The sequence below is a fragment of the Harmonia axyridis genome, chromosome 6 (genome assembly GCF_914767665.1).
Source record: "Harmonia axyridis chromosome 6, icHarAxyr1.1, whole genome shotgun sequence".
In the NCBI taxonomy this organism is placed as follows: Eukaryota; Metazoa; Arthropoda; class Insecta; order Coleoptera; family Coccinellidae; genus Harmonia; species Harmonia axyridis.
Genome location: NC_059506.1, coordinates 8,424,264 through 8,439,837, shown reverse-complemented (window position 1 = coordinate 8,439,837; position 15,574 = coordinate 8,424,264). Strand labels below are relative to the sequence as shown.

At 36.9% G+C, this 15,574-nt stretch overlaps 1 protein-coding gene across 4 annotated transcripts in view; it reads right to left on the bottom strand.

Moving 5' to 3' along the window:
* The window catches only part of LOC123682997 (guanylate cyclase 32E-like), a 182,272-nt gene that overhangs the window by 49,965 nt on the left and 116,733 nt on the right, over positions 1-15,574 (bottom strand). For all 4 annotated transcript variants that reach the window (XM_045621889.1, XM_045621886.1, XM_045621888.1 and 1 more), the window contains one exon: positions 3,132-3,281. In XM_045621889.1, the coding sequence (XP_045477845.1) occupies positions 3,132-3,281 (150 nt within the window). The remainder of the gene's footprint in view (positions 1-3,131; positions 3,282-15,574) is intronic.

Sequence of the window (15,574 nt, the reverse complement as noted above, 5' to 3'; positions counted from 1 at the left end):
AGAAGTATCTAGATCTCAGCAAGAATATACTACACCTCCCAACTGAATTCCACAGAGGGCATTGTAGCCTCAGGAAACACTTAGAATGTATTTAGCAGAAAACGACGAGAGGAGATTCTGTAGGGAGAAGGAACAAACTCCGCATAAATATGCTTTGGTCACGGACTGAGGATGTAGCCTCCTTGAAGCCATCCCAGATACCAGAGTTCATCAAAACTCTGGAACTGGACGGCGAGCTTTAGATCACATAATGGCGAGAATAGCTCTGAAGGGGTTTACAATATACTATTAGGTCGCGGTGCAAAGGTACCCCCTTCATCTATCTAATCTTCAGCCGGGCTTAGCTTCGTGTGCCCGTGATACTCAAAATTGGTTGAATGCTCACAATATACTTTTTGTGCCGAAAAACGACAACCCATCGCTTCTTTTCTTCCTAGTCGTGCACTTTTGGCAGAGTGGTCATGTGCCGGTCAAAATTTTGCGCCACTGCTTCCCTCGTGATGCGCTGCCATGTTGCTCTGTGTTTTGCTGCGTGGGAGTTGTCATTGATGCTGAATCGCGTGACAGATTTTATGATATCTGTCCACCGTGTAGGAGAGCGTCCACATGGTCTTTTGCCATCGACTTTACCTTGCACCACCAGTCTTTCCACAGATTCTTCATTACGGGTTATGTGCCCAAAGAACTTGAGGATAAGTATTTGCACAGACTACGATAACCTCTCTTTGATCTGTAGTTCTTTTATAATCGAAACATTGGTTCGGTGCGCAGTCAACGGGATTTGAAGCATGCGTCTCCAGCACCACATTTCCGGAGCGTCAATTTTGTATCGGTCTCGCATCACCAGCGTCCACGTATCAGCTCCATATAGAAAGATTGGAAAGACCAGGCATCTCATTAGTCAAACCTTTGTGTTTCTGGTTATTCTGCGGCTTTTCCAAATTTTGGTGAGTTTTTCCACTGAGGATCTAGTAATGGTGCAACGTCTTCGGATTTCGTCCTCGCAACCTCCAGCGTTGGTGACCGCGGATCCCAGATACACGTAGCTGTTAACCACCTCGTATCCCGCTATATCTTTGACATCTGGTTGGTTGCTGTCAGCACGATCCACGATCATCATTTTCGTCTTATCGTGGTTGATTGCTAGTCCAAAGTCCATGGCCGTGGTCTCAAGACGACGAAGCAGAGTCTCAATTTCTTCTCTGGTTGACGCTACGAGAGTAGTATCGTCTGCATATCTTAAATTTGATATTTTACGTCCTCCCACAGACATTCCCTTGTTCCAGTTTTCGAGAACTGTCCGCATGATGTACTCTGTGTTTATGTTAAATAATAGCGGTGACAATATACAGCCCTGTCTGACGCCAGCTTGCGTTTTGAAAAAATCGGAGTCAAAATCATCAACCCGCACTGAGGCTGTGCCATCTTCTAGACGTCTAATGAGATGTACGAGGTGTTGTGGTACACTCATTTCCGTCAGGACTCTCCACAGTTTCCACCACTTGACCGTATCAAAAGCTTTTCTAAGGTCAACGAAACATATATAGAGAATGATGTTGAATTCTCGAGCCTTCTCGACAATTTGTCGCATTATGAGTAGCTGTTCTCTTGTACCTCGGCCCTTCACGAAACCAGCTTGCTCGAAGGCGATTTCTCGAGATAAGTAAGTTTGAAGCCTCGTGTTGATAATGTGCAACATTATCTTACTTGCGTGAGATATGAGAGAAATTAGTCTGTATTTATTGCATTTTTTTGTTGATCCTTTTTTATGGAGCGGAATAAAAATAGAATGAGAGCAATCGCTCGGAAAACTCCAGTATCCCAAATTCGGCGGCAGATTGTGTGCAGTATGTCTACTACGATCTCTCCCCCATCGCAGCCTCGACCAATTGAAGATTTTGGACTATTTTGTCTACAAAAAGCTATGATAGAGGCTAGGAAACGGAAAACAAGAAACAATTAGGACGGTGGATGTTTAGTAAAATTCGATTAATCTTCGAACGGTCCAAGGTTTGATGCGAGATGTACCCAGAAGACTGCGTATTATTGAAGACCATCAAACTTTACATTCAATTTCAAATGAAAATGTTGTTGTTTATAACATTTCCAATTAAACTTGATCTGAAAAGAAGCAGTATAATCACCTTTTTTTTTGGAGACATATATGTACCGGGTTTTTCACCATAATTTGACCCCCCCTTTAACTTTGTTACTAAAAGAGGTACAAAAAAATGTTTTCTACAAAAGTTTTACGAAATCGACTAGTGTTTTTATAAATGATTTCACAAAACGAAATATATACAGAGTGGTCAACATATTGATTGCAACTTCATTTTTTAAAATGGAACACCCTGTATATTTTTCTATATTTCACTAGCTCTTTTTCCCCTGATTTCGAATATATAACAAATGTTTGGCCTATCTCCCTTATTCTGAGTACCACAGAGTTTCCAATTTTAAGAACCACCTGGCATGCTCAGTAATCAGTTTTCAAGTGGTAGGCTGCGATAACTCAAAATGCCCTTTGAGTTATCTCGTTGGCATTTTGACTATATGTCATATCGTTGCCAACGGGATAACTCGAAAAAGGGCATTTTGAGTTATCGCAGCCTACCACTTGAAAACTGATTATTGAGCATGCCAGGTGGTTCTTGAAATGCCCTTTTTTGAGTTATCTCGTTGGCAATTTGACTATATGTCATATCGTTGCCAACAAGATAACTCAAAAAAAGGCATTTTAAGAATCACCTGGCATGCTCAATAATCATTTGAAAACTGATTACTGAGCATGTCAGGTGGTTCTTAAAATTTGAAACTCTGTGGTACTCAGAATAAGAGAGATAGGCCAAACATATGTTATATATTCGAAATCAGGAGAAAAAGAGCTAGTCAAATATAGAAAAAAATATACAGGGTGTTCCATTTGAAAAAATTAAGTTGCAATCAATATGTGGCGCACTCTGTATATATTTCGTTTTGTGAAATCATTTTAAAAAACACTAGTCGATTTCGTGAAACTTTTTTAAAAAACATTTTTTTGTACTTCTTTTAGTAACAAAGTTAAAGGGAGGGTCAAATTATGGTGAAAAACCCGGTACATTTGGAGACATTTCTAGATATATTGCACTCACCCCTCCTCACGATGTTAATGCGTCTATTTGGATCGTAAATCTCATCATCGACTGAAATAACCACATATTGCCCACCATCCAGAAGGCCTCTTCGTTGGAGACATTTAACGAAGTCGATCAACGCAATATGTTCACCGACAAATACGTAAACTGGAACAGAAAATAAGATTACAAATAAGGAATATCTTCATTACTAAGAAATGCCTCAGTTAAAAAAGGTTTGGAGCAAGAAAAATTCACTCCGAATGAGTGTTTTCTACAAAATATGTGCAAAATCTTCACACACGAATTGTTATCTCCACCTCCCTCACACTTTCGATAAATAAAGAAGAATGAAAAGACGATAAATAACACTGAAAATTTATAAACCTTAGCGATAAATGAAGAAACTCTAAAGAAGCAAACTATGCAAATTTCATGTTCCCTGATACAAAAATTATAACATTACATTTGTAGTTCTTATCGCTATATCTACTTTGACAACCTTCAACTAGCGTGGAGCAGAGTCTTCTGATCAGCTCTTCGCATAAAGGTATACGAAAACGAAACCTACTAACATTTGAAATAAACCGGTAACCATCTTTCATACATCAGGTGCCTGGTCTTCTGATTAGTACCTATGTTCGAATTAGAAATTTCAAAATAAGCACAAATGTGAAATTCCTGGTATTTCTATATCCAAAGGCGTAGAAATGGGGGAGGGGTACTGGGGGTAATTACCATCCCAAGATTTTCAAAATATGAAATTTCAGAAGTCCCGCAAAGACGAAGAACGAAATTTCTCCATAAAATGAACCAGTTATAATCATTTTACCTTCTTTTGAAATCGACACGTCAATAAAAATTCGGGCCCTTTTACGGTATGAGTTTATTATCGCTTTTAAGATGAGTACTTTTATTGCACTACGAGCTCGTCTTTATCCGAGGTTTATTATTTTCCTTTATCTATCCGCTTTCTCGACATCGCCCCTTATTTACCATCCGTGATTTTTGCATTTGTCATCGGTATACACTCACTCGTTGTTTTCGGTTTTTTGCATCATTCTCGTCACAAAATTTCAATATGTAGTTATCAAAAAATTGAACTGAGTATTTCGCATCGAAAAATTGTCTGGGCTGTATTGTACAATTTATTGTGTTTCATTCAAATTGCAATTTATTTGTGAAGACATCAGTTTTGAAATGACTGAAGCTACAGGTTGCTCTTAAATTCGAGGTACCAATGAAATTGACAGATTTTTCGGATCATTTCAAGAAAAAAGTCCTATAACATGAGTCCGCAAACGCTTTGTTTTCGAAATACAGGTATTAAAGTTCAAGTTTTTCTCTCATAGCACCTTCCCTTCATAAGATATCTAATTTGATTGGCAATTTAAAGTTTTCATCATGAGATATCCTAATTTTGAATGCAAATCTACAGGCTGAATTTTTTCTGGAGGGGTGGCTGCTTTTTTCCTCCAGAATTATTTTGTTGTGAACCACTGGTAGAGTAAAAAAAATTTATAAGAATCTCTGGTTCAATACTACACTTTTTGATTTGTTGTAGTTTATCGTATCTGTTCTCGATTTCGAGAAAAAAATCAAAAAGCTCTGTGAAGTAATTCTCAGGAGAATCCAAATTATTATGAATATCCAGTTAAATAGCTGCGATAAATAAATTGATTTTAAGTTATGGTTTTTATTTACCAACTCTGTAGCGAAGATTAATAGAGATTCGATAAACAGGTTGAGGATCACAAAAAAGTAGGGCTACCCTATCTCGAAAATAAAGCGTTTGCGTTTTTTTTTAGATTACCTCCCCAAGAAGCGAAAAGATCTACGCTTGTCCAATTTTGGTGAAATTTGTTATTTAAGCTCAGATTGCGTCGAAAGTGATTCTATAGAATATAGGGCACTAGATAAGAATTTGCGAACGTGAAATTCCTGGTTTAGACATTGATACGGGGTCATATTAGTTAAAATTTTGGTACTCTCAATTATATGACAGGCACGCCTTGCTCATGCGCAAATATGGGATTTTCAGGATCTAAATATTTTCATGTTAATAGTTCAAATTTCGATGGAATTCAAACTGGTTATTCGAGTTGCATTGATTGGCTGCAGAGGCCTAATGTCATAAGCGAAGGAATAGCAAGGATGGTGCCACACCAATACTACGTTTTCTAGGAGGTATTGGTCACACTCATTGCTAGAGGTTTTTTTCTTTCCAGATAACATCAAAATTCTGCCATACCCATAGCTGTCTGAGTCCCTTAGCAACTGTCATAGCTTTATTACCTGCATTTACAGCAACATTGTAATCAAATTGCTTATGAATTTCGCAGTCTTCACGTCTAACGTATCGTTCTTTTTGTTTAATTATACCAAGCAATGTTTTACGGTTCTTTAATTTGTTCATTTATTGCTTTGGTGTGGTGCAGAGATGACATTAGTACAACTGCCCTATAATAATTGTTTGGAGATTGTGAGATATACTAACTGACAAAAAAACTGCAACACCCAGAAGGAGAAGTTCAAATTTTAATTTTTTTTGGTAAAACATAGATAGTATAGCAAGGAGTAAATGATTGAATTGGGGGATAAAACTCGTGAAGGTTTTTTCAAGTGAACAATTTTTGGTACTTAAATATTGTAGTAGTTTTTTGTAAGTTTTTCAAATTTTACCAAAAACCACCAACAAACAAGGAGATCCAAAGTCGATGTTTAGTTTTCATTAAAATGCCTAGAGCACGTGTACGCGGAATGTATCGCCAGCTAAGTGAATTTGAAAGAGGTCGAATTATTGATCTAAAGGAGGCGGGGTTGTCATTTTGAGAAATCGCTAACCGTACGAACAGAAATCCAACTACTGTTATGAGATGTTGTCAAGCGTTGTTTGATAATGCCCAAAATCGAAGAAGAGTAGGCAACGGACGTCGAAGGGGCACCAATGAAGTTCGAGATCTACGTCTAAGACTTATGGTCATTAGAGACCGATTGGCGACAACTCAAATCTTTGGCTGATGAATGGTTAGGAGCACAAGGACATCCTGTAACTATCCGAACAGTTTACCGCCGGATAAAGCATTATCGACTTCATCTTATGTTACCTCTGACAGTTGAGCATCACCGGCAACGATTGCAGTGGTACAGAGAACGTCAACATTGGAATGTGAAATGGCATGGTGTTGTCTTTACTGATGAATCCCGATTCTCTTTTGGTGCACATGCCAAGGCCGAAGAAGAGTTAGACGACGTCGGGTAGAAAGACGTGAACCTCAGTTTGATTTTGAGCGTCATGTACACCGTACAGTAGGCGTTATGGGATGGGGTGCTATTGCACGTACAAGTAGGTCACCTTTAGTCTTCATTCGAGGTAACATCACAGCGCTGCGTTACATTCAAGAAATAGTGGAGCTATATGTTCTCCCTTACCCTAACTCGAGAATCCAATATTTAAGCAAGATAATGCCCGATCTCTTGTTGCCTGAGTTGAACTTTTTCAAAGCGACCCATATGAATCTATTGCCATGGCCGCCCGGATCCCCCGATCTTTCGCTCTTAGAGCATGTTTGGGACACCATGAGTAGAAAGCTTGGAAATATACCCCAGCCCCCATGGACTTTGGCGGCTCTGAGATATGAAGTAGAGGTAGCCTGGGATAGTATACCCGAGAGTATACCTCAAGAATGAATAGACCATGTTATCACATCAATGCCGAGACGTATTGAGGAGTGTATAGATCGCGGTGAACAAACATATTATTAACAAATTTATTAAAAAAAATTGTAAACCCTTCGTTTTTTTTTTCAAATTTCAATAATTCACTTCTTGCCATACTATCTATGTTTCACCAAAAAAAAAATATTTAATTTAAACAGCTCCTTCTGGGTGTTGCAGTTTCTTTGTCAGTTAGTATATTCAGTATCGAAATATTCATTCGATTGACATGTTGGAAAAAACTATCAGGTGTGTGAATAAGTCTTTCCCGTTTTTTTGTAAGAGATGGCGCCACCAATACTGTGCGAGTATTTAATGGTTACATATGTCATAATCAAAGCTTATTCATCTGTCAACAATTCCACACTAAGACATTAGATGAAATTTTTTCGCATCATAAATTTTTGAAATCGTGAAAATGTCGAAATTTGAGCCGAGTCGACGTCATTTGCGGGAAGTTTCACTTTATTGGTTCAATTTGAAGAAATCTGCTGCCGAGGCGCATCGGTTGCTTCAGGAAGCTTATGGAGAAGGTTGTGTCGATGATTCAAGTGTTCGCGGATGGTTTCGACGCTTCAAAAGTGGCGATTTTGATGTGGAAGACAAGGAGCGTTCCGGGCGGCCGCAAATCTTTGAAGATCAAGAATTGGCGACTTTGCTTGATGAAGATTCGTGTCAAACGCAAGAAGAACTTGCTGAAGCATTGGGAGTTGACCGAACAACCATTTCCAAGCGTTTGAAAGCCATGGGAATGATCCAAAAGCAAGGAAATTGGGTGCCGTACGAACTGAAGCTGAGAGACGTCGAACGGCGTTTTTTCACTTGCGAACAGCTGCTTCAGCGACATAAAAGAAAGGGTTTTCTGCATCGTATCGTGACTGGCGATGAAAAGTGGATCCGTTACGATAATCAGAAGCGAAGAAAATCATGGGGACTACCCGGCCATGCATCATCATCGACGGCCAAGCCAAATATTCATGGCGCCAAGCTCATGCTCTGTATATGGTGGGACCAGCTAGGTGTGGTTTACTATGAGCTTCTGAAACCGAATGAAAGGATCACAGGCGAGGTCTATCGACGACAATTGATGCGTTTGAGCCGCGCACTGCGAGAAAAACGGCCACAATACTCCGACAGGCACGACAAAGTTATTTTGCAACATGACAATGCTCGTCCACATGTTGCACAGCCGGTGAAAACATACTTAGAAACGCTCAAATGGGAAGTCCTACCCCACCCGCCGTATAGTCCAGACATTGCTCCGTCTGATTACCATCTCTTCAGATCGATGACGCATGGCCTGGCTGACCAGTGGTGGGATTCTGTAACGGCAAAGCGAAGCGAAAACGTGACGAAACGACAGATTTGCTCGGTTCGGTATTCTGTAAAGGGATTCGGCAATAGTCGTGTTTGCCGAAGCAAAGAACGACCTCATGACGATAACGAAACATTTTAGGGTTCGTTATCATTACGAAAAGTCCGACGACGTTTTTGATTGGTTTACTTTTACCACGTGACCAAGTCTTAAGCGTCATATTATGACACTTGAATGATTTCGATTTCGAGGTTATAATTTTGAATGTTTTGCTTCACAATATCACAATTCTTAATATTAAGTTTGAAATTCATTCTATTAATTATTGAAAAATTGCGTTATGAAAGTTATCTTCAAGAAAAGAAGAAAAAAAAGAAGAACGATGGAGTAGGACAACTTTTATGCGTGAAAGTGGAGTACCCAATTGATTCGACAGATAAGGTTCCTTTTTAATTTCGAAATATCTTCAAGTGCACATTAATTGAGTGATATCCTTTTCTGTTCAAAAAGGAATGCTCTTCTTCTGATGGCTTCAAGATTTTTATGTGTGTACAGTCGATTGCTCCAATTATTCCTGGTATACCACATTTTTCAAAAAATTTCCCTTTATTTTGGGTCTTCTCAGAATCATTAGGGAATTTAATTCTTCCTTGGAATACATGGTTAATCAATTAAGTCACTTCACTAACACAACGACTGACCATGGGTTGACTTACTGCTAGCAAATATTCTTGGGAATTTCCACTGGCAAAAAATCTCAGAGTTATCAATATTCGCTGTTCAAATGGCGTTCTCGTGTTCCTCCAATAATTATCCATAAATGGTTTCAATTCATCGAATAGAACGTGAACTAAATGTTTCGACAAACGGAAAACGTCTATGAATCTCTCATCCGTTAAGTTGAATGGATCACTTCTATCTCGAAGAAATCTATTCTCCTCTCTTGTAAGAGTTAGACGAACTCTTCTTGAGATTTCCTCGTCGATGATCAGAATCATTGAAAACATGATGAATATTTCTTTATACCTATACACACTATTAGTTGACTCCCCGAACTTATTTTGTAGTATGTGTAGGTTTTGTAACTGGAATAAGAATGAAGGTTTTAAATTATAATCCATTGAACGAGGTTCCATTTCGAATTTCTTCCAGTGCTCAAATAAGACTTTTTGTAATACTCAATATTTGCATTCAGGTGCTGTATTCAATTAGCTAATTCATTCTTAATGATAAACTAAACAGTTTAAAATGGTATGAAACCCTTTGTTAAGTAACTTCCAATGAGAGTCATAAATCAAAATATAATTTCTGACAATACTCAAGTTAAATACTGTGGATTATTCAAAGGACATTACAGCTAGAGTTCATAAAAGGGACTCGTATCTCATTGCTCTTAGTAGAGATTATCTCAGGTACCTCATATGTCAAAACCTGCAGAATCCTACAGTAGCTTAAATATCTACTTATTTGCAACGTTGCCAATGTTCCTTCGTGTAAAATCGGTAAGCTCCGACAACGAAACTAAAAGCGTAAAGATAACGAAACGATAAAGAAAAAGACGCTTACAGAATACCGCATTCGCTTCGCTTAGCTTCGCTTCGTAACGTTATCGCTTTCGTTTGCTATGATAACGAAAGTTACAGAATCCTACCCCAGTGGTGGGATTCTGTAACGGCAAAGCGAAGCGAAAACGTGACGAAACGACAGTTTTGCTCGGTTCGGTATTCTGTAAAGGGATTCGGCAATAGTCGTGTTTGCCGAAGCAAAGAACGACCTCATGACGATAACGAAACATTTTAGGGTTCGTTGTCATTACGAAAAGTCCGACGACGTTTTTGATTGGTTTACTTTTACCACGTGACCAAGTCTTAAGCGTCATATTATGACACTTGAATGATTTCGATTTCGAGGTTATAATTTTGAATGTTTTGCTTCACAATATATATTAGAATTGCAAATCAACTGCACATTAATTGAGTGATATCCTTTTCTGTTCAAAAAGGAATGCTCTTCTTCTGATGGCTTCAAGATTTTTATGTGTGTAAAGTCGATTGCTCCAATTATTCCTGGTATTCCACATTTTTCAAAAAATTTCCTTTTATTTTGGGTCTTCTCAGAATCATTAAGGAATTTAATTCTTCCTTGGAATACATGGTTAACCAATTTAGTCACTTCACTAACACAACGACTGACCATGGGTTGACTTACTGCTAGCAAATATTCTTGTCCAATACCTCGTTGGTAATTTCCACTGGCAAAAAATCTCAGAGTTATCAATATTCGCTGTTCAAATGGCGTTCTCGTGTTCCTCCAATAATTATCCATAAATGGTTTCAATTCATCGAATAGAACGTGAACTAAATGTTTCGACAAACGGAAAACGTCTATGAATCTCTCATCCGTTAAGTTAAATGGATCACTTCTATCTCGAAGAAATCTATTCTCCTCTCTTGTAAGAGTTAGACGAACTCTTCTTGAGATTTCCTCGTCGATGATCAGAATCATTGAAAACATGATGAATATTTCTTTATACCTATACACACTATTAGTTGACTCCCCGAACTTATTATGTAGTATGGGTAGGTTTTGTAACTGGAATAAGAATGAAGGTTTTAAATTATAATCCATTGAACGAGGTTCCATTTCGAATTTCTTCCAGTGCTCAAATAAGACTTTTTGTAATACTCAATATTTGCATTCAGGTGCTGTATTCAATTAGCTAATTCATTCTTAATGATAAACTAAACAGTTTAAAATGGTATGAAACCCTTTGTTAAGTAACTTCCAATGAGAGTCATAAATCAAAATATAATTTCTGACAATACTCAAGTTGAATACTGTGGATTATTCAAAGGACATTACAGCTAGAGTCCATAAAAGGGACTCTTATCTCATTGCTCTTATTGGAGATTATCTCAGGTACCTCATATATCAAAACCTGCAGAATCCTACAGTAGCTCAAATATCTTCTTATTTGCAACGTTGCCAATGTTCCTTCGTGTAAAGTCGGTAAGCTCCGACAACGAAACTAAAAGCGTAAAGATAACGAAACGATAAAGAAAAAGACGCTTACAGAATACCGCATTCGCTCCGCTTAGCTTCGCTTCGTAACGTTATCGCTTTCGTTTGCTATGATAACGAAAGTTACAGAATCCTACCCCAGCACTTCCATTCCTACGAGGAAGCCAAAAAATGGGTGGATGACTGGATAGAGGCCAAACCGGTCGAATTTTTTCGCAACGAGATTCGTATGTTGCCAGAAAGATATGGGGAAAAGTTGTAGCTAGCGATGGCCAATACTTTCAATAATTCATTTGTAACCATTTTTTCACAATAAAGGCTCAAAATTTGAAAAAAAACGGGAAAGACTTATTCACACACCTTATATATAAAACATACTTTGGGAGAATCAAAGGCTTCCAACCAAAAAAAACATAATTTGAATTTAAATAAGAAAAAACATTTACGACAAATATTATTATATAATACAGTTGTAGGGAGAGAGTGTCAGTTCCATGACAAAACAAGAATTTTCATGTACAAAAAATACTACTAAACAACAAGCACTAATTCAGGAAAGAATCCATTGCTCCCTATTTCTACAATTACAATCAGTTGAAAGAGCATTTACAGCAACATTGTAATTAAATTGGTTTGGAATTTGAATTTTGAATTCACGTCTAACGTATCAATCCTTTTGTTTAATTATTCCAAGCAATGTTGTCCAGTTTTTTTATTTGTTCATTTATTGCTTTGGAGTGGTGCAGAAATGACATCAGTAAACTGCCCTATTTTTTTTTGGAGAGTTGTGGAACCATAAAAACTTTCTTCACTTGACTTCGACGACTAGGTGTTTTGATATGTAATCAGCTTGTCAAACTCGCCTTTTTCAGTGGTTACAGCATTCTGAGAGTTAGGAATGTACTCAAAATTACATCATTGACCGTCGTTTGTGTGGGAGATATGATGACTTAAATCTGAAATAAATGACGCGGACGAGGGTTAAAGAATAAAATTTTCGTGGATTTAATTGTCGGAGAACCTCTTAAAATTCCCTTTTGACTCCTACATCAAGTTTTCGGCTGAGTTCATGAATTAATTCCTATAATGAGCACAAAATCATTTTCCATCCTTTTAAGAAAGGCAAATCAGTGAAGAGCATTTTGTTTTTATACATTTTTTGTTTATAGGCAGGTCCGTCGAGAGGGTAGAGGGAGGGAGTTGATTTGCTCTGGGCCTGTAATTTTCAGAATCCAGTAATATAGAAGTATACATCAAAAAATTCCACTTCGAAAATTTATTTTATAACGGAACTCTCCGCCTCCTATTAACTTCATTTATTCCTGTTCTTCGAGTGTTATGATGTATTCAGTTACTCAATCTGATGTTTATTATGCAGACTCCAGGAGGAAAAGGCATTGAAAATAATTGAATAATGACAACACATGCGTGCAGAATATTTCCCTTTGTCATTACTTTGGAAATAAAAATATGATATATAAGGCTTGTTTCAATAAGAACCGGATCGAATGCCAATTATTCACGTTTGCAATTCATTTCTTATTTTTGCCATCTTGAAATTTTTTCAGCATTTTTGAAGTAAAACGATTGCTTATCTTTTATAAATGGAAATTTCGTTTCTTTCATATGATACCAGGCTTGTAGTTTCGTTCAATCCATCCAATTTTTTAATTTGAGTCATACCTGCGTCAATTTGATGGAGAAAGCAAACATGTTGAAGTGAAAATATAATTGAAGGTAAAATCTAAGTGAAACTTTCAGAACAAATACCTAAAGGTTAGGACATTTTTTATTCGGATAACATATTGTTATGTGAACATTTGAAATATAACCAATTGTTTTGTGTATTTTTTCTGCTTCTGAGTAGAAGTTTAAAATACTGTTGCACCAAGCAGCTAATTTCAGCTTCTATTAAATATTGGCTAAATGCAGTCCTTACTTAGATAGCAATTCATTATAAAATCAATTGAAAAAATAATTTCCACGCATATGTTTGTGAATTACTTTGCTTTATTTCATTTTTTTCATCAATTCATGTCACAATTCTTACCGCATTTTGTTAAAAACAATTTTGATTGATTTTGTAATTTTTTCCCAAAAGTGACGTAGCTGCCCTGCCCTTTTTCGTAAACTGATATCTAAATAAGGCGACAATATTACCTCACCACGAATGTTCTTAGTACCAAATCGACACTGGAAACAACTGACAATTGGTGCGATAATGTACCTGTTGGAAGAAATAATAAATTAATAAATAAATCCACTGTTGTTAACGAATTGGCGAAAAGTGGTGTAGAAGTACAACAAATGGTAAAATTACCATATTTGAATCTCTAGCAATAACACCACATCTCTATCATAAGTAATATGCGTGGTTATAAATAGTGAACATCAACGAATCTAATGTTGAGTTAAATTTTGATAGTTGTACTTTCACTTACTGTACTTTTAATAAATAAATGATTCGTTGTGTTGCGTTATATATATTTTTATCAAAAAATTTTCTACACTATTTTCTTGGGTCATTGGCAAATGCCTCATAATTTCATGACAAATTTCTCAAGCTTGTTGTTTTCGGTTGTCATAAAATTATCTCCAATTTTCTAGGGGTATAACTTCAGATTACAACCATTATCTCATAAGAGGTAACCTACTATTCAAAAAGCTGTAACACTTATCGATCTTTCTAGCCTTTGACGCTCCTATGGATTCTATAGATAAAGAATTTATTTTTTCAACTTTGAAGAATAGGCCCTAAATGAAAGAGTTGATGAAATCAGATTTCATCAAAGGGACAACAGCATTTAGTTGTCAAATTTTGAAATGAGCAGAGTTTGCTAAGGAATCTCGTCAACAGCCTAGAATAAGTTTCCGTCACTTCCAGTAATAAGGACATCAAATGTGGGTTGAAATGTCTAGGTTATTTCAATATGCGAAAATTGGAAGAAAATATCTGTATACATATCTCCTTTGGATTATCAAATAATCATTATGAACTCTATAAATATTGACACAGAAACTCGTCGCATTCGCTCAATATTATGATATGCTCCATAATTTAGCTTTTTAGAGGCCAACGAAATCCATTATAAAAACTTCTTCTTTCGTTATTTGCTACCTACTCCACATAATGATCCATTATATGTATGAGCATGTGTGAATACTTGTGAAGGGCTACTTGAAATATCCCGTCTTGTTTTTTATTCAATAATGTTTGTCTATCGTTCAAGAGTTGGTGGAATATGGAATATCAATTTTGTTTTAGGGGCCTTTCACAAGAATCCACTCCCTTCCATTCAATTATTTCTTTGGTCATTATTCCCGCTACTCAAATCAACTCGATAAATTTCAATTAAGAACTGACCTTTTACAAATTTCATGCTCTCATGAAATTTGATACGATTGGTTCAATCGATGCCTAGTTGGCATGAATCATATAAACTTCCAAATTATTTCCATCAAATTCTAGTTATTAAAAAATTGAATTTTAAGAACCACTAGTCCGTCCAGCCTGTGTCCGTTCACATGAATACTCTCGAACCCAATATGCTCGACGCAAGACACTAAAAACGTGGTGGAAAAACTCAACAAAATTTGTTAAAAGATTTCGGTAACAATCAGTGTTATAATCTTTCGAAATGTTGTTTTCTGTATAATTGAAAATATTCCTGTTCGATCATTACTGAATCGGTTGTAAAATAATGAAATGAATATGGGTAGGATCATAAGATTGGGAGTTTTGTTTGCAGTTTTTTGTGATATTTCCCTTTAATGATATTCTGCTTGTTTATGAAGTCAAATTTTGTGTACTCCAAAATGGCGGCTTATAAGGAACCGGAGACAAGAGACTTATTAATTGATCAATAGGAATCGAATCTGTATATCAAAAGAAACTTGGGTAAATTACTTGAAAAACCTATGTAATAAACAGCAAACTCAAAGTGATCCTAAAATGATTGTATTAACATCAATATCAAAGACAAAACGCATGATCATATGACATATATGTGTGGCGGCTTCTCATAAAGCTCCACATAGCAACAATAAACACAGCACTCGGTGGCCTAGAGGTTAAGAGTGTAGACTCACTCACCGAGATACGACAAGGTGCCGGGTTCGAGTCCCGGCGGTTCCCGATAATAATAAATTCCCCAAGCGTCTGTGACACGGCACAAACAAATATACCAAAGTCACACTGATGAGTCCGGTGTGTGTGCCAGGGACGAAACGCATAAGTAGGCATATGTGAAATCCTACATATGTAAGCTGGAAATTTGACTACCAGGTTGTGCTGTGCAACCAGTTCGTTTGAAATTCCCCAATCGCAAATTTTTGTAGATAAGACAAGTTGTAAGTTGATAAATTCAGTAATTTTTTCGATTATAAGGCAATGATGAGGAACAATTGT